This window comes from Toxoplasma gondii, chromosome IV, assembly GCF_000006565.2.
Source record: "Toxoplasma gondii ME49 chromosome IV, whole genome shotgun sequence".
Taxonomy (NCBI): Eukaryota; Apicomplexa; class Conoidasida; order Eucoccidiorida; family Sarcocystidae; genus Toxoplasma; species Toxoplasma gondii.
In genome coordinates, this window is record NC_031471.1 from 1,625,208 (window position 1) to 1,643,255 (window position 18,048).

Consider the following 18,048-nt stretch of genomic DNA (forward strand, 5'->3'; position numbering starts at 1 on the left):
TCAACCGTTGTTCCTTTTACTCTCCAGTTTCACTGTGTGAATGTGTGCACGTGCCTTAACGAAATCTGGGGAAACTCCATCTACGAACGGTACAGACGCGAACGGGGCGGCCCCGGGGTGTCCGTTCTTTAAGGCATACTCGATTCAGGCCTGAGACACACCGCCGTCACTGATGGGCTCTTTTCACCGAGCCGCCTGGATCTGATGCCCGACACGAAATCTGCAAGGACAACCTGGATGACAAGTGCGCTCTCTCTCTTAAATCCGGTAACACCTTTCCTGAAAAGAAAACCCGGCTGCCCATTCCACGCCTCGTCGTGAGTGAGACAGAGAATGGGCACAAACGGAAAAGAAAACCTTCCGCTAATCCGTTCGTTCGCTCTTCTGCCTCTGGAAAGAACCCCCCGGAAGCGAATCAGGTAAGACCATGCGCTGGCTCGACGCCATGGTGGCAAATTCTTCAACACGCAAATATTTCACAGGTGTGTTTTCTGGTTACGATAGACAAATTTTCAGCAGCGCTGTCTCCAACAAAGGGCCTTTGGAGACCAGGTGAAAATGCTCAGCAAGGCCGCCGCAACGACACAGGAGACACACATTCAGCAGAACTGCTACACCAGCACAGCAGTTGAACCTGCAGTAAAACTTGCGCGAACACAAATTCGCGTCTCTCCAGCTGCGCTTCTGGGAGACTAGCTTTCCGCTTTCTTGCTGACGCGAGTCTGCTGCACAGTCATTTCGTGAACAACCCGGCGACCACTTCAAAAACGCGGGGGGTGAGGTGGCAGGCGACACCAGGAACTACCTATGGTGAGCATACAAGCGAGAGAGAGTGGCGGCTGACTGGCGCGCGAGACAGCCAGTGGAAATTCGACAGGCATAGGTTGCATAGTGATTGCGGCTTTTATGGGGAAATTGCAAAGAAGTCGGAAAGAAGGGCAAGCAGGCAGCGAGAGAACTCGCGTCTTGCCTGTTTCACCAGAGGTGCGTTGCTCGTTCGCCTGGTCACCTATCAGCAGATTCGATTGCTGATCGCTATTCAGAGACCGTAGGTGGGACTGGAGGGTTCCTGGCAACGCTCCTGGCACGAATGGGGGCGCTGTGCAAACACAGACAGGACACCCACCCGGTTGCCACAACGGCTATCACACCTCCACTGTTTCCGGAACACTGATACGCACACAGTAGCACCTCTGCTGGCCCGAGTCAGAACATTTTTTCCCGACCTTTTCTTCTTGTTCCTCCGTCTCCGTCGTACCCAGGAAGTTTTCCCTGTCGGCGCCCTTTGTCTCGCTTAGAGCCTCGGTGCCGCTTACGACTGCCCCTTTTCTGAAGTCTCCATCATGCGAGCCGGGTTTTCGTTTGCTCTGTTGGCAGTCGGCCTTTTGGCCACTGCCGTGGTGTACTCCGCAGCGGAGGAGGAAGCTGTGACTGTATTGACTGCCTCTAACTTCGATGACACTCTGAAGAACAACGAGATTGTCCTGGTCAAATTCTACGCGCCTTGGTGAGCGGGTCACCACGTGAGGGACCCCATAACAGTTCTCAGTCTATTGTAGTTGCGACTTGCCGTGTGGCAGACGCTTTATCCGTCTTCTAAAAGACAACGTTCGAGGCGAACTTTTCCGTTGCGATGCGGCGGCGCACGGACGTGAATTGATCTGGTTTGCCAAAATCGTTGAAGCCACATGCGCGATACCTACACTCTGTCGTAGAGAATAGTCGGAGGCGGTTCCTTCTAGTGCCCCGTTTTGCTGCATTCCTACGGCTGTGTTGCGTGTGTGCATCGTCGTTGATTTCGGACTGCCCTTTTTCTTACAGGTGTGGCCACTGCAAGAGGATGGCGCCCGAGTACGAGAAGGCTGCCAAAACACTGAAGGAGAAGGGGTCTAAGATTGTGTTGGCTAAGGTCGATGCCACCAGCGAGACGGACATCGCCGACAAACAGGGTGTTCGCGAATACCCAACTCTCACCCTCTTCCGCAAGGAGAAGCCAGAGAAGTACACTGGCGGCCGCACGGTACGTTGGGTGGTAAATCGGAGAATCTTGCCCGCAGGACTTGTGTGGGGAACCAGTGGACGCAATTTCGAGTATCCTCGGTGTGCTGCCCGTAGGCGGAAGCAATTGTTGAGTGGATCGAGAAGATGACCGGCCCCGCGGTGACTGAAGTGGAAGGCAGCGCTGAGGACAAGGTTACGAAGGAGGCACCGATTGCCTTCGTTGCTGAGCTCGCGTCTAAAGACAGTGATATGGCGAAGCTGTTCGAGGAAGTCGCCAACGAGTCCCGCCAGCTGGGAAGGTTCTTGGCTAAGTACGGCGCCTCGGACGAGAAGATCTACTCCCTTCGCTACGAGGAGGGCACTGAAGCCTTCACAGGCAAGACCAAGGACGAGCTGAAGAAGTTCGTTGACACTGAGTCCTTTCCTCTTCTTGGGCCCATCAACGCGGAGAACTTCCGCAAGTACATCGACCGCGATTTGGACCTTGTGTGGCTCTGCGGTACCGAGAAGGACTTCGATGAGGCCAAAACCGCTGTCCGCGAAGCTGCCAAGAAACTCCGTGACACCCGCTCCTTCGTCTGGCTTGACACTGACCAGTTCAAGGGCCACGCTGAGAACGCCCTGGGCATCACCGAATTCCCTGGCCTTGTTTTCCAGTCCAAGAAGGGACGCTTCGTGCTCCCTGAGGCAACAACCTCCCTGAAGGACGCTGCTAAGATCAGTCAGTTCTTTGATGATGTCGAAGCCGGCAAGATCGACCGATCCCTGAAGTCTGAGCCTGTCCCGGAGAAGCAAGACGAAGCCGTCAAGGTTGTCGTCGGAAAGAACTTCGAAGAGATGGTCATCCAGAAGGACAAGGATGTGATGCTGGAGATCTACGCCCCGTGGTGCGGCTACTGCAAGAGCTTCGAGCCCATCTACAAGGAGTTCGCAGAGAAGTACAAGGATGTCGACCACCTTGTTGTTGCCAAGATGGACGGCACTGCCAATGAAACGCCTCTGGAGGAATTCAGCTGGTCCAGCTTCCCCAGCATCTTCTTCGTGAAGGCTGGCGAGAAGACCCCCATGAAGTTCGAGGGCTCCAGAACCGTCGAAGGCTTGACTGAGTTCGTCAACAAGCACGGTTCCAAGCCGCTCAAGAAGGACGACAAGGGTGAAGAACTGTAAATTGTTGATCGTATCAGTCTGTTCCGTTTCATGTGTTCGTAACAATGTTCGTACATGAGCGGTTGAAACACGGAAGCCCTGTTTGGCTCATGTTTCCGTCAATATAACCCGACAGTAAATTGTTCTGGCAAACTTTCGATACATGCATGTCATCGGTTACGCCGGTGCCGCCAAGGCAAACGCGAAGTTGTAAATACGGACACCGAAGCTTACCGTTCGTCACTTCACTGTACCGCTCAATCTTATCACAAGTAACCGGTATTGCTCTCGGCACGCTGGTGAGAAGACCGCGGCGCCATGAAGTTGCAGGTTGTGTGGCGTCGTGTTTCTGCTGCGTCAGTAGATCCGATCAGTACAAAACAGCCGAAAATTGGATTAATTCTTCAGGATATCGACGAGGATGTTGGGGCTGCACGGTTCTCAGAACTTCAGTGTATATACAGGTCGTCGCCCTGTAGCAACACATCAATGGGACCTGCAGGCATGCAGGTGTTTGGTTTCTGTGGTATCATGGAAGTCAATCAGCCGGGCTAGTAAAGGTTGAGGAACGGCAAAAATTAAAGGCTGTCATGGAACAACACCGGGAAACAGTTGAGCGAGTCATAGGTGTGATGTTGGAGAAATGTCTCGAGTGGCGGCTACTGAAGCTTCGTCGCGGGACGACACAGGATATGCAGGATTTCTGTGAGTATGCGTTGCTGGCCGACACTGAAGGTAAGGTGCTCGTAACAGCGACATGTTTGAGCTTGACACAGACGAGTTCTTTTTATCAGTGCAGCGAATCTTGCAACCAGTCGTACTGTCTGAAAAGTGCCGATGTGATGCCGGCTTTGAAGAGAAGTCAGCCATACGCGGTCTGTCTACCGCTCCGCCAAGTGTGTCACATGAAGTGTGGTCAACGAAAGGCAGAGGGCTGCTAGGCTGGCGATCGAAGAACTCAGCCTAAAGAAGGATGAGATGCGCCTCAGTTCCGCTGCCGGTACGAATCGATGAACCGCATGAAGCAGGCGTTGGGCGTATGCACCAGAGCACCACACAGAAAACCGGCAAACTGAGGAACAACTTCAGGATATCCAGTGCAGGGCTGAAGTTTTCGAGGAAGCTTTGCAGCAGCTTTTGGTAATCAGACACTTTTGTATTGTCAAAGGTCGAGCTGCAGTAGGAATGTGACTCAGTTTGACAGGGAACACGAGGAAGCGGCTCTGTGGCAAGCAATAGATGAAGCAGAGGCGCAGATAAAAACGTTGCAGTGAGGTTTAGACGTCATGAGTGTAACCATGACGGGAGTACCATCAAAACACCGCAGACAGGAAGAGTCAACCCTGCGCGACCAGAGCAAATCACTCATTGCTGGCATCCATGCCCTGAAAAAGGAGTAGGCTACATAGTTTTCTAGCCTATAGGAGAAAAGCAAAGACCAAGAAACCTCGGAGCAGCCATCGGATAGAACTCGATGTCGTTGAGGTAGCCCATGAGGAGGCGAAGCAGAAAATCAAGGTACGCAAACCTCTATCTCTATGTCGCTTTTGAGAGGCCAAGCTCCTGTCCTAGCGTACGCAGGCCGATGATAGCTTGGCACAAGATCACATCTCGGTGCTCGCAAGGCGTAAACAAGACCTCATACAGGTGCGCTGCACCGTACCAACGGTCTCCCTTATCAGCGACGTACATCCACTGGAGAGCAGACATGCAACGAACTGCAAGCAGAACTGGCTCAAATTGAAGCATCTCATGCGACCGTGCCACGAAAAGAGTATCTCGAGAAGGCCGGCACTATCAAGTGTGGCGTGAAACGGCACGCTCCTCGGCGAGTTAAGGTCGTGTCTGCGGCAACACGACACCCCGTGTCGTTGCTGAGTCAAGTACCGGCCACCCTTGTTTCAGCTGCCACACTCCGTAGACTTTCCCACCAGAGCTCTTCCCTGAGCTGAGGTTGCTGAGTTTATGGTACGCCAGTAGTTCGGGGAAGCAAGAACCAAAAGATAAATTGATCGGGCACTTCCCGACGACAGGCTCCACCCCACCAAGAGTATTCACGACAGCGAGGCTGCCGTCCCATCGTATACCTATCACTGAGTCGGGAGATGGACATGTGTGCAAACAAACGCTAGGCCACGAGCTATGCTGTAATGGATTGACAAGTGAAAGTTCAATGTTTGCGGGTTGCACACTGGCCACATAACGACAGTTGGGTTGTAGCGACTGCCACATCACATATCATGACGACTGAGTGTTCCATTCAGTGATACCTTGCTGCTTTCTTTCGATGCTTCGAACTACTTTCCTTGCTTTTTCTCTTCCGTGACTTTTTTTTGTGGTGAGAATCCCGCGAGGACTTGCTACTATCACTGTCGCTACTAGACGACGTGTCGTCCGAACTGCTGCTCGACGATTTCCGTTTTTTGTGTTTCTTCTTTTTGCTTCGCCCTTTTTTTTTGTCCCCGTCTTTGTGCGTCTTCTTCCACTCCTTGGCGACCTTTGCGGCGGCGGTGGAGGATATCGGGACAGCGTTTGCATCCGTGGCAAATTTGGGTTGTATCACAGCTGTGTGTTCAGGACGTGCCGGCCGCTCTTCCTCAAGCATTTCATACTTATTTCCTGAAACGCACAAAAACCCAGCATCATAACTCAACTGCAACCATCTCTCCAACTTTGTCAAGTGCCGTTTCAACACATATGTGAAGATCCGTGCGATTTACCTCCTGTGTTGTAGCACTCGTGCGCCATGTGTCCTTTCCTGCAGGAACGACAACACATCCGCCAGAATCACACTTTTACACACCACCTACTTCAGACACATCACGTCGTTCGGCAAGCTCTTCTCTGTCAGTAGAACGCACCCTCCACACCGCTGGCAGGCAATATTGTAAATCGCGTCGACAGTTATCCGTTCTTGCTTTCGTGGTCCAGAACGGGTTCCCCGTGACCGAGATAGGTTGTTTGGGTCGTTGTCCGCTCCATCTTTCTGGCTGATTCCTCTCATGTCCAAGCCGTATTTGCCACCTTCCTCAACCTTCGTCACCTGCACGCACCCATGCAGAAGTATCAGGGCATCTTTCTCGTGATTCACTGTCACTACCACATATGGAAACTTCAAAAGGCAGGGTGCGATTCTCTTTACAACCGACATGAAGTTATTATACGCGCGTCATCACTTACCTTGACCCACACCTTATCACCAACGGCTAGGGCGTCGTCAACTCGGTCCAGCTTTTGGCTCGAGATGCACGAGATGTGCAACAAGCCGTCCCTGTCGAATCCGTCGATCTACCAGGAGGCACCACAGCCGCAAAGACACACAGTGAGCGACAGCAGTGGCGTCACGCGAAACTCCGAATGGCCGATAGCGCAGCAAGATTTTTCTTTATGAGGAATTTTACCGTGGGATAGACTCACTGACACAAATGCTCCAAACTCTTGTATCCGCCGAACAGTTCCTTGGTGAATCGAGTCAAGCTCCGGTGTTTTCACCCCGCCTCCCTCTCCGCGGTGGATGAAGCTCTGACGTAGCGACTCCCTTTCGGAGCCGTCATGTTGGTTGACACTTTTCATGCACAAGCGAAGTTTGCCATCTTCTTGACTTAGGACCTGACAAAAGTAAAATGCGGCAGAGGCACAACGCACTCTCCTGACGTGTGCCTGTGGTTAGCTGTTCTCATGGAACCTCAAATCCCCAGCAAATCTATTTGAGGCGACGCCAGCTAAATGAATACTGCGCAGTATTGATTCTGACAAGTGAACAGACGAGCTACAAGGTTGACTGCCGACGTACCTTTACCCAGACTTCCTGGCCTACAGCCAAGACGTCTTCGACGTTTTCCACTCGCTGGTCAGAAATCCTAGAAATGTGCAGCAGTCCCTCTTTATCCAGGTCGGGTACCTTGAAAACCAGAGAAGATCCACAGTTACACAAAGATACGATTCCGAACAAAGGACACAGCAAAAAGCGAGCAGTCAGGTACTTGTGCGAGTCTCCTAACGTGGTCTACGAGGCGGACCCGGTCTGCTGCAGATGAACCTTCACTAAGCAACTAGGAGCAATCGGTTAGCTACCGAGATCCGCCCTCACTCAGCAACACTACAGACAACTCTTGCATTCGACACGGAGTTTGCTGTGAAACTCGTTTTTGCCGGGGTACGTATTGCGTGCACACTGACCAACACTCACCTTAACGAAGGCGCCGTAGGACTGCAGCTTTTTGACAACACCCTTGTGAATATCGGTCGACTGTGGCTTTCCATTTTGTCTTTCCTCTGAAGGAGAAGCCTCTCGATCATAGCGAGGATCGAACGCCTCGCCAAACTCATCGTCGAACATTTTGACGCAGAAAAAAGGTCCCAACGAGGAAAGCGTGTGCGACACAAAAATACGGCTCCTTTCGTCTGCTGTCCCCGAAAATCAACGAACACTCCACATCCTATCCTACTTTTTCAGAGACAGACCCTGCGAAGCACGCGGTATAGGCTGAGTGATGTCAGCACAATTTGACCGAGCAAACGAACACGACTTCTGCGTCTAGCTTTCACCGTCGGGTGCGAGGTTGGAAGTGACAGTAGTTGCCAAGAGAGCAACGCGTTGCAGCGCTCGGTGTCCCACCAACACGAAGCGAGCTGCTACAACTGAACACAAGCTCATAGTGTACCTGTACAGAAAGAACCTTTCGGCCGTCTCAAGGTGGCTCCAGAGAGCAGCGTCCCGGCACAGGCGGCTGTGAATTCAACTTAGGAAACAGTAACAGGTGCGGTGGGAGACACGGACCCGGAGTAGAAGACAGCCTCCCATTCGACTAAATTCCACCTCGGGAAATCAGCTGTCTGCAGCTGTTGTGCCTCCGACCTCAGCCCGTTCACTAGCGAAGACTCGCAATGCAATTTCGGGGGGTCTTTTTCGACGCGCACGAATCTTTGCGGGCAGGCTGCGGCCGGCCAACAGCACACTGAGTCTAACAGACACACACGACTTTCCACAGGCGGCGTAGATTGAGTTTCTGTTTTTAACAGGGAAAATCCAGCTGCCTTCTACGGAGGGAACGTATAAATGCAAGGTCCAATGGACTAACGGAAGAGCGTATGCGGAGGAAACGCTTCCGCTCGCCAGACCCGTCCACGAACTCTGTCATTTTCAGCTGATCGCCGTGAGACGACGGCAGACGGAAAAGTTGGCGTCTGGGCACGAAAGAAGGAACAACAACGACACGTGAGTGTCTGAGTTTCAGCGAAGGACCAAATACTGCGGTCGCGAATGCCTTCCCCACAAACCTTGCTTCTTCTGGAAGCTCAAACACTTCCAGCAGATCTTTTCACACGTTTCTCAACCATCGAGTCAGTTTGCGACCTTGCAGCCTCGACTTCGCGAGAACAAAAAGTTGACGCTCCTGTCATGAAAGGAGGCGACACTGCCTCTGAAACATTGCCGTTCCTCCGCGCTTCTTCGTGTTTGACCTCCTGCTTTTTTGGCCCTTGCTTCTCACATTCCCCTTTATACTCGCGAACGGTGAGGGGCTGCGTAGACAGGTGTCAAAACAGCTTTCGGGGAAAGATGCTCTGAGAAGTGGGTGTGGTTGTTGCTTTTGTCACTCGGCCTCCGTCTTAGAAAACACCCATGTTTGCCGGAGTTTGCGCTGGCATCTGAACTCCTCGTCTTCCGTGCTTGGCAGCGCCTCGTAGTTCGTTTCGGGGAAAACAAGTGCCGTAAACCCTATACCACCGATAAGCAGACAGCGAGTTGCCAAATGTTGTGGCAATTGTTTTTCCTGGGAGAAAATACTTGTCAGGAAGGGGAACGGAAAGTGTCTCGTCAGATCTGGTGAAGAATCTGCGCCAAGGAAAGTAGTTTTTTAGCCTTCAGTTCTTTCTGCTCGATGGATCGCGACCCAGGTCTGCGATAATCAGGGAAATGCCGTGTCGTAACTCTCTTCCTCTTTTCCAAGTCTGAAAACGACTTCTTGCCCTGGGCGCTTGTCATTCTTTCTCTCTTGTCTGCTGGCCTTCCCCGGTCTCTTCGTGGCGACGACGTCTCGTCTGTCCAATCGACATCTGAGTGCCCAGCTCCTGCGTCTTATTTCATGTTACCTTTTTCTTCCTTTTTCTTCTTTTCTTCTTCCCCGTCTGTCGTCCTGTTTTCTCCACCCTCTTTCACTCCCCCCCCTTCTCTCCCTCTTCTGCGCCTTCTTTTCTGTTTTCTGTAGAGTTCTGTTCCTCGGCACACTGTTTTCTTGTATCTCTCTCCCGCCTTCCCCTCGTGACGAGACGAACTTGACTGCTCATGTCCGTCTCGCGTCGTTACTTCAGAAGCTGTGTCGCGGTGCTGGTCGCTGTAGCATCTCTCTTTGTCTTCATCTCCCCGTCTCGCTCGCTTCGCCTCCCCTCTCCTGTCCTCTTCGTTTGCCCTGGGTCTCCCTTTTCCTCCCTTTTCGCCTCTCCCCTCTCACGGTCGAGGTCGTCTGCATGCGCATCGCCTGAGAGCAAGATGGCGACCGCAGCTTCTCGTGGACCTCCCTCAAGGCCGGCAGTCTCCTCTCCCGACTCGGCAGAGACCCGCGAGCAGATCCGTCCTCTTTCGGCCCTCCGCAGGAATCCGCTTCTCTCGACAACGCTCTCGGAGGAGGCAGCTGTGGAGGCAAAAGGGAAGGAAAGTCCTTCGAAGGACGAGAAACTCCAGGAGGCTTTGCAGGAGGAAATGCGTCTCAGCTTCCTGTCTCGGCTGGACGAAGCCTGTCGCCACATGCTTCGCCTCCTCGACTCTGCGCCGCCTGCTTGCGCGACTGCGGAGGCGACAGTAGGCGCGCAAGCTTTCGACGAGAAGGCCTGTTTGCTGCCGCTGGCGCTCTCCTGGGGATACTCCTTGGCCTCTGCAGAAAACGGAGACACTGACGCCGCTTCCGCTTCTCCCTGTCTCTCTTCACCCTCTCTGCCGAGTCTGCCGGAGTCCTTGCCTCCGCCTCCGGTGCCTTCCTTCCGGGAATGCGGGGACGCATTTGAAGCCCTCGATCCTTTCATGGAAAAGGTGTTGCTCTTGCCGCCTCGCCCAAAGAACGCGTCCTCGTCGCGGTTCAGAGGAGACATTTCGGCCTCCACAAACTCGGTTTCCACTGAGACCTCACAAGAGAGGTTGCAGACGCCAGAGAACAACGACAGAAACGCGAAGAGGCTGTTTCCCCCCGTCGCTTCCAGAGTGCTCCAACGCATCGAGGCACTCCTGGAACGACCCCCTGTGGGTCTCATTGGTGTCGCACGCTTTGGAGCTCCTGACTCGTTCTCCTCATCTCCTCTCTCCTGTTCTTCCTCTACTTCTCCTTCTTCTTTTTCGTCTTCCACTTCTTCGTCGTCTGTGTTGTTGTCTCCGCCTCTCTCTGAGGGCGACCCTCAGGTTTTGGTTGTCAGGCCTTTGATGGCATCCGCGCCTACAGCTGAGACTGTACGCAAGCGGAAACGTGACCAAGCGTCTTCTTCGCCTCCTGTTTCTTCTCTCTCGTCTTCCCTCTCGTCTTCGTTATCTTCTTCTTCTCGCATGACCGCGTTGAGTTACAAGCCTTTCCCGACGACCTTCTGGTTGTGCGACGAGCGACTGAGACGAGACGTCTCGACGGTGGAAGTCCGGGGGGGGATGAAAGTGATCCACGAACGGATTTGCGGGAGCAGAGACATGCAGAAGGCTCTGATTGCCGACCACCTCCGGTACATCGCGATCCGCTGGCTGCTCATCGAAACTCCGCTTTTGAGACACTTTTACGAAGTGGAAAACGGAGGGGAAAAGGAATTCAGGGCGCCCCTACAGGCACGAGAAGGACAGAGCGAAGGCGGCGTGACGGGGGAGAAGAAGGTCCATCTGTCTGTGGCTTCGACAGGCGCCGAAAGCCGCGCTGAAGAGACTCACTTGTGTCCGCTCTGCCGTTTGCTGCGCGTTCTTCGCGAACGAGGCATTGGAGGCATCAGCGCCTTCTGCTCCATGCGCTGCCTGCACATGCACTACGCCTTCCACTTGGTCCTCCCGCCCACCACTGTGGGCGCCTTGGTCGACGAAGAACTCACAAAACTCGAAGAAGCCGAGTCTGCAAAGGATTCAGATCTTTGAAGTCAAACCCAATTTGGTCCACTCACAGATATTTGCAAATGCACTTATATATATATATATATATATAAATCTCTTGCTTAGAGTATATATCTACCTCTGTGGTGGTAGGGCTTGCATTTCCATAGCAGAGGAACGGAGAAGCGGCATCGAGGCAGGGATTCGTTCGGAATTTGACAAGGCGACAGCGCCACCCTCTGCGAGATGTAATTGCCGATGCATGTGCATTTGTCACTCTTACGGATAAAGGCTGGTGTGGTATAAGGGCGCAGGTAGGCGCGGCTCTGCAATGAACAACGGATGAATGCTTTTTTCTGGAAAGGCAGGCACCACTTGCGCCTTGCCCGGAAACCTCTCAGCTGCAAGTTTGTTTATATGGAGAAACTCGGGGGGACGCGGGGAGAACCTGCTGATCTAGGAATCGGATTGTCTTTTGTGGATTAGAAAACTTTTGTAAACGTCTACGCGTCATATTTTAGAATGTGCAGCAGCAAAACGTAGTCTGACACGGCGTAGGAATCTCATTCTATAGTGTGTGACAGAAAATGTAGTATGAAAATCCGAGGAACCCCACTTTATACTCCGTGACAGTCTAGCTTCAGTGTCTGTCTGGTTTGCGGTGCATGCCGTGCAACTGTGGCAGAACGTCTTAACGTTGTCTCATCGAACGAAGAAGGGAGTCTTGGCGGATCGAACGTTGCAAGTGCTTATCGCTTATGCGTAGAGTTTCTAAGCACCCCGTCTTGCTTTGCGCTCTCTTGCTTTCCTAAAACAAGATTCGGTCTCACATGCGTTTCTCAAGCATGTAAGAGCCTACGCCTGGCAAAACCCAGGCAAGGGGACTAAGAGACATGCAAACCGCAGAAGTCATGTCTCTTCCACAGCCTTGGTGCACACGAACGCCCCCAGGGCAACCACAGCACACAACGACAGTTGCGGAAGAGGCGAGCAAACAGACGAGAGCGGAAGCGAGAGACACACATAAAGAGCGAGAATGGGCAAGACAAGAAGGAAGTGAGGAAGAGCAAGCACAGGAAGAACGGGAAAACTTGGACGAAAGAGTTCGTTTGGGCCCCGTCACGATGCCGCTGTTACAATGGATCATTTAAACAATGTCTAGACAGAATCAAAGAAACCTGTGTTGTGTGTCCTATCTCCACACACACATACACACGCTGCAAGACACTAAAAGTCGCATTCTCGATAACTGTCTTTCTCATTTGGCGTATTCTCTAGCAAAAACAGATTCAAGACGCAAATGCTTTTTTCAGCGAAGCTCTTCATCTCCCATTCTCCCACTGGCTTTACGCTCAACTGCAGACTTCCCAGCTTTCAGATATGTGAACGATTTCTGTCCACAACTTGAGGTACCTGCGAATGGTGCAGGAGGTCTGTCGTTCTCGGCCTTGATCCGAGGCGCTCTGACCATGCGAGCCCGGCGAAGCCACCGACCGAGAAGCAGCGAGAGAAGATGAGACGAACGGATACTCTCGAGAAAACTGGGAGGTGGAGAAAGAAATGGAACAAGATGAAGACTCGGGGGAAGGAGAAGAGCGGGAGGAAAAGGAAGAACTAGAAGACGAGGGAAGATATGAGGAGGGCGGAACGGCAGAAGAGCTGGGAGACGAAAGACCCTCAGAAGTGCCGCCAACCACCTCGCTTTGATTTCGCTTTGAGCCGCCTTCTTGGTTTTCATGACGCCAAATGCGGTGGACAACGCGACGGCGGTACACGAGATTTTGCTGAGAATCTTCCGTTGTCACTTCGTTGTCTTTTCTGTGGATGGCCTCGGCTTTTCTCGTCTGTGGCGGTTCTCCACTCAGTGCTTTCGTCTTCGTCTCAGCTGCTGCTTCGAGTTGGTGCCCTTCCGCCTCACCCGGCTTCTCCACCGTTTCTTCGCTGCTTCGACTTGGCTCAACAGCTGAGTTCCCGCGATCCTTTCGGCTGGCATCTCCGTTCTTCCCCGCCGTTTGGCGAGAGAGCGACTTCGCCCGAAAGAACAAAAACAGAGGGTTTGTTTGCGGCTCGTGCTTGCCGCTCAAAGGCCTCTTCTCATCTGGAAATGTCTCCTCCCGTCCACCTTTCTCGTCCTGATTTCCTTCTCTCCGTCGAGTGTCTGCGCCGAGGCGCGGCACCACTTCTGCCGGCTTCTGCCTCACTGTCTGGCAAGAGACGGACACAAAAATCTCAGGCGAGCAGCAGGAAGAAGACGAGCGAGAAGCTCGAGCTGAAGAAGAAGAAGAAGCAACGGCTGAAGGAGAAGAGACAGTAGAGGAAGAAGAAGGGAGACGAGAGACCTTTCGAGGTGTGCAGAGTTCGAGTCTTTTTAAGCGAGAAATCTGTTGACAAAGAGAGAGAATCGAAGTGGAGGTTAGACGCCGCGGGGTCTCAAGAGTCAAAGCCGAGAGCTGGGGACACACCGAGGAGATCAGAAAAATGAGAGAGGGCGACAAGGCCTGGACCGAAAGGGAAAGAGACCTAAAAGGGCAAGAGAATTGACACGCACAGAGAAAAATCCGAATCTTGGAGAAATAATCCCTTCGAAACCTTCACTGGATCTCTGTGATGATCGTCCCCAGCACGGCGGTGTTAATCACACTGGAATCTGAGGAACGAACAAGACAGAGCGCGATGGATCCAGAGACACGAAACAAGGAAAAGGGGAGAAGCAGAAACAACGGGAGAGAGAGAGAGCAGAAACCGTTCGAAGATATCATAAAAGCGGGTCTGCCGTGTAGCACGAAAGAGGAATGCCACGATGACAGAAAACGTCACCGTGATATCTGAGAGCCGAGGGCGGAGACGCAGCATAGACAGGACATTCTCCAAGAATACGTATGGAAAGGAGCAGGCGAGTGGGGAGGAGAGATCAGGAAGAATCCGTTCACATGCCTACGGAGAGGACTAGGGGCGTCAAAACACTTGGGCTTTCTAATTCAACGGAAAAGGAACTGGGAAGGACGACGTAAAACCGCGAGCAGGGAGAAGAAGAAATGAACTTGCGCAAATAGCTGAAATGAAACGCAGACGCGGCGACGTGAAGGAGACAGAGGGTGCAAATGATGTGCAAGACGCATGAAGAAATGTCAACTGTTTGATTCCAAATTCACTTTCCAATTTTGAGCTCGTAGGTGCGAAAGATGCAGCTCGGGAAGAAGCGACATCCTATCGCGCCTCAAAACGACTAAACAAGACATTTCTGAAGAAAAATTCGCGGAATGAGAATACGTTGTACAGGACAGGACAGGCGACGACCGATCGGAGGTGCAACAAGACAGAGCGGCAGCGAGAGGAGAAAGGTAGAGAACAGTGGCTCTTACTGCAAGTTGGAAAAGCAGGGAAGAAGAAGGAGGACGTTTGCGGAAATGTGTCTCATCGCGTGAATCGGAAGAAGAGATCGAGAAACTGATTTCTCTACCGAAGAACAGGGACAACGAAGGAACGAAGAACTGCAGCAAGTGCGACAAGGAGATGGAGACGCAGAGGAGCCAGCAGAGAAACGGCATGACTGTGGAGAAGGAAAGCTCCCGGCGGAAGAGCAAAGAAAACAGTAAGTCAGCGGCCGAGCCACATGATCAAAACTACCATCGTCTGGCTGAGGAAAACTCGTCTTTTTCTCTATATCTGTCGGCGTCCTGACCATCCCCTGGTGCACTGCCTTTGGGTTTCTTTCGCTGGTGTCCACCTCGTAGTTAGGAAAACTGAAGAAAGAGAACAAGGGAGATGCAGGAGACGACTCTTGCAACTTGTGCCCAGCAGGAAGAGACACAGAGAGCGCCTGCCGCTGGTCCCGGTACTCTCGATTCAGCACCGCGAGGCCCAGCGCATGCATCCATTCCCTGCACTGCAAAATCAAAAAAACCAGAAACAGAGTTGGCAAAAAGCTTCGGAGATAGTGAACACAACACCACAGAACGTAGCACCTTCACGGCGACTAACACAGACACGACATCTTCGTCGAGGAAGCAAGACGCGCAGTTGATGGAGACCAATGAAGAAAAGACATGCTGTTTCCTTGCTGTCCATAATTGATGCCCAACTCCCATTTTCAACGCCTTTCCTTCTCTCCCAGCGTCTCTCCTCCCACTCACCTGTCTCCTCGAGACTGTACATTTGTCTACGCAATCCACTCCAACCGTCGAATACTTGCGCATACATACATACATACATACATACATACATACATGCGTATGTACATATATGCATGTGCGTCTACACTCATCCATATATAGGTAGATACAGATACATGCTCTCGTATGTCGACACACATCCACAGAGATATGAGCATACATCTGCCTGAAGCGATCGATTGACTGACGGACTACAGGGTAGCTGCAGACCTGTTGCGATAGGAGGCAAAGCCTAGGAGGGGAGAGCGAGGAAGGAGGAAAGAGGGAAACAGAGAGGAAAAGAACGAGACGTCGCCTACCGTGAATGCGATTGCGAGGAATGTATCAGCGTCCTCGATGAATGCAGCCAAGAGGGGCACGAGGTCTGAGGGAATGGGAGTGTCGAAATCGGCTCTGCTGTCGGTATCGCATTCTTTCGCCGCGAGTATGCATTTCTCGGGGGCTTCTTCCGATGCCATGCAACTTGGAGCAGCGAGAACAGAAGAGGCGACGGCAGAGGAACCATTGCGAGGGGATGGAGACAGAACAGATGCGCCAGATGAAGGTGAGAGAAGTCCATTACAGAGCGAATCAGAAGAAGAGGAACACAGAGAAGGAAACCTGGAAGAATCGTGTGAAACAGATAAAAAAGAAGACTGGAACTGCTCACGACGCTGAGAAATGATGGGGGGCAGCTCCGTCATGGGCTGCACGGGGTGAGCTGCTTCAGCCATGTTGAAATGGTAAGCGCGATCTTCCGGTGTAACGAAAGAGAACAACGCCGTGAGGTTCGCTGGAGATGTCCTTTTGCTTGTTATACCAAGTCCTCGGCAGGCGGGGGGCCGCCGGAGCGACAGCTGATCCCCTGCTCAACATTCAGGCTTATCGCCTTGCCAGGCGAGAACCACGAATTCACGAAGCGCAAAAAGACGGTAGTTATCCGGTGATCCAAACAGCTTGATTCTCGCGGTGGTCTTCACCGAAACCGTCAACCAATTTTTCGGGTCCGAAGGCGGAAACCACCCGTGGACTCAGACACAGCTAGCCTGATAGGCATATACGGTCATAAAACCGTTTTCCTAGGAAGCCAGACACCGTCGGCGAACCACATACGGATGAAACGACCTAGCGGAAAGTGCCAAGGTGGATGTCCATCCCGCGAGCAAAGCGGTCCTCATTCTCTTGAGCAATGGTGGCATGGTCATTCAGTGAGAAATTGCGAAGGAACGCAGGGGGTGCACATACACCTGGATTCGACTTCAGCGAAACAGGTTCAGTCAGTCGCTGACTTATTCACCGGGTTTCGCCATTTGGATTTTTTTTTTCATTTGACGACCGATTTGGGCAAGCAGGCGCTGCTGGGTTTACGCGCCCCTCACACGTCGACTCTGGGTTTAAACTCAGGAAAGCAACACAACGTCCTTGGCTCGCGGAAGACGCATCAACGTTCCTCTTGAAAGTCCAGCTACATCAGTCCATGCTCTCACGTGTGGAGCGTTCTGTGCATGGTAACTTGACCGTGTCTGTTTGCCCAAGCAACGCATCGGAGAAAAACGCTCGACAGCTCGATGCTCGACAGGGACCGAGGCAGACAACAGAGCGGCGGCACGGGACGGGATGCGTCGACACCATTCCGAGGAATCATCGCGCGTATTGCAATCATGAGGACGCAAGGATACGCGGCAGAGAAAACATGGAACCTGTCATGTATGATGCGGACGAAATGCGGTTTTCTGCCATATCCGTGCCCAGCCGCCGCGAGCCGGTAAGACTCGCGCAGCACAAACCGCGATAAGAAGGCACCGCCAACCGTCCGCTAGTCACCTCGAATGCAGAAATTGCCATCACTTTCCGAGACTCAGAACAAGGAATGTCCTCACTGTATCGGATGGGGAAGACCTCTTTTCCGTAAAGGAAGAGGGGAAGAACTCGCAAAATAGGGCTTCAAGAAGCGGCGGGCACAATCCTTGGCTGGTCCTTGTGCCCAAGCCACCTCCTGGTTGAGTGACTACGAAGTCAGTATTTCAAAAGCCTGTCTGCGGCGAATGGCCAGCGACTTAAGTATGAACGGAAAGTTCTTGCCGCTGCGGAGAAGTGCTGCTAACACAGAAAAGGACACGAGAAGAGGACAGATCCAAGAAAACAGATGCACTTCGGTACATCGCGGTCCCCCTGACTAACGGCGAGAGGGGGCACACAACGAGCGCCCACAGCTGTGCAGTGAGAGCGCCCGGAAAAACCACAATGAACGGAAGGAGTTGAGAGGCCACGCGTCTTGCTTGTGGATAACTGGCAAGAAAGCAGAGAAACTGACGGATTTCGTGTGGTCTCATGAGAGGCACACGTACGCATTCACCATGTGTCGGCCAGAACCGCCGCATAATGCGGCGCGGTTACGGTCGATGGTCTTTCTGTATGGGCTAGTTGGCTTGCTAAAGAAATTAGTAAAAGACAAGAACTGAAACCGCACCCCGAACTGACAGTTGTTTCGGAGCTCATGCGCCACATTCCTTCCGAGACCGAACTGCAGCTGAGTCGCCAATACACAGACGAAGCGTTTCGACGCGACAGAAAACATTGCGACATCTTGGCCACAAAACCTCCTTTCGTCCGATATACGAAAACAAAGATAGTGACTAAAACGTGTCCCACACGAACTTATCCGGTTTGTGCAGTTTTTTATCGAGCTCCTCCCAGGGA

At 52.6% G+C, this 18,048-nt stretch overlaps 5 protein-coding genes across 5 annotated transcripts; 2 read left to right on the forward strand and 3 right to left on the reverse strand.

The window, feature by feature from the left end:
- Positions 1 to 762: 762 nt before the first annotated feature.
- Positions 763 to 3,670, forward strand: TGME49_211680 (protein disulfide isomerase). Its single transcript, XM_002371252.2, has 3 exons — positions 763 to 1,507; positions 1,822 to 2,020; positions 2,116 to 3,670. Exons 1-3 carry the CDS (start codon positions 1,344 to 1,346, stop codon positions 3,166 to 3,168), a joined length of 1,416 nt encoding a protein of 471 aa, XP_002371293.1. The 5' UTR covers positions 763 to 1,343; the 3' UTR covers positions 3,169 to 3,670.
- A 135-nt stretch (positions 3,671 to 3,805) lies between these two features.
- Positions 3,806 to 5,762, forward strand: TGME49_211675 (hypothetical protein). The gene is made up of 9 exons (XM_018779547.1): positions 3,806 to 3,882; positions 3,942 to 4,008; positions 4,074 to 4,147; positions 4,208 to 4,287; positions 4,344 to 4,417; positions 4,475 to 4,543; positions 4,605 to 4,665; positions 4,720 to 4,794; positions 4,854 to 5,762. The coding sequence occupies exons 1-9, from the start codon at positions 3,840 to 3,842 to the stop codon at positions 5,097 to 5,099; spliced, it is 789 nt and encodes a 262-aa protein (XP_018637988.1). The 5' UTR covers positions 3,806 to 3,839; the 3' UTR covers positions 5,100 to 5,762.
- On the reverse strand, positions 4,686 to 8,323 carry TGME49_211670 (S1 RNA binding domain-containing protein). The gene is made up of 7 exons (XM_002371251.2): positions 7,337 to 8,323; positions 6,941 to 7,048; positions 6,565 to 6,756; positions 6,328 to 6,435; positions 6,009 to 6,190; positions 5,868 to 5,905; positions 4,686 to 5,766 (listed from the first exon to the last, which is right to left on the reverse strand). Exons 1-7 carry the CDS (start codon positions 7,484 to 7,486, stop codon positions 5,408 to 5,410), a joined length of 1,137 nt encoding a protein of 378 aa, XP_002371292.1. The 5' UTR covers positions 7,487 to 8,323; the 3' UTR covers positions 4,686 to 5,407.
- A 1,127-nt stretch (positions 8,324 to 9,450) lies between these two features.
- Positions 9,451 to 10,392, reverse strand: TGME49_211660 (hypothetical protein; the record flags this gene model as incomplete). Its single annotated transcript, XM_018779546.1, has 1 exon — positions 9,451 to 10,392. One exon carries the CDS (start codon positions 10,390 to 10,392, stop codon positions 9,451 to 9,453), a length of 942 nt encoding a protein of 313 aa, XP_018637987.1.
- A 268-nt stretch (positions 10,393 to 10,660) lies between these two features.
- Positions 10,661 to 17,389, reverse strand: TGME49_211650 (hypothetical protein; the record flags this gene model as incomplete). Its single annotated transcript, XM_018779545.1, has 5 exons — positions 15,669 to 17,389; positions 14,560 to 15,083; positions 12,611 to 13,717; positions 11,045 to 11,219; positions 10,661 to 10,939 (listed from the first exon to the last, which is right to left on the reverse strand). The coding sequence occupies exons 1-5, from the start codon at positions 16,080 to 16,082 to the stop codon at positions 10,661 to 10,663; spliced, it is 2,499 nt and encodes an 832-aa protein (XP_018637986.1). The 5' UTR covers positions 16,083 to 17,389.
- Positions 17,390 to 18,048: the final 659 nt, after the last annotated feature.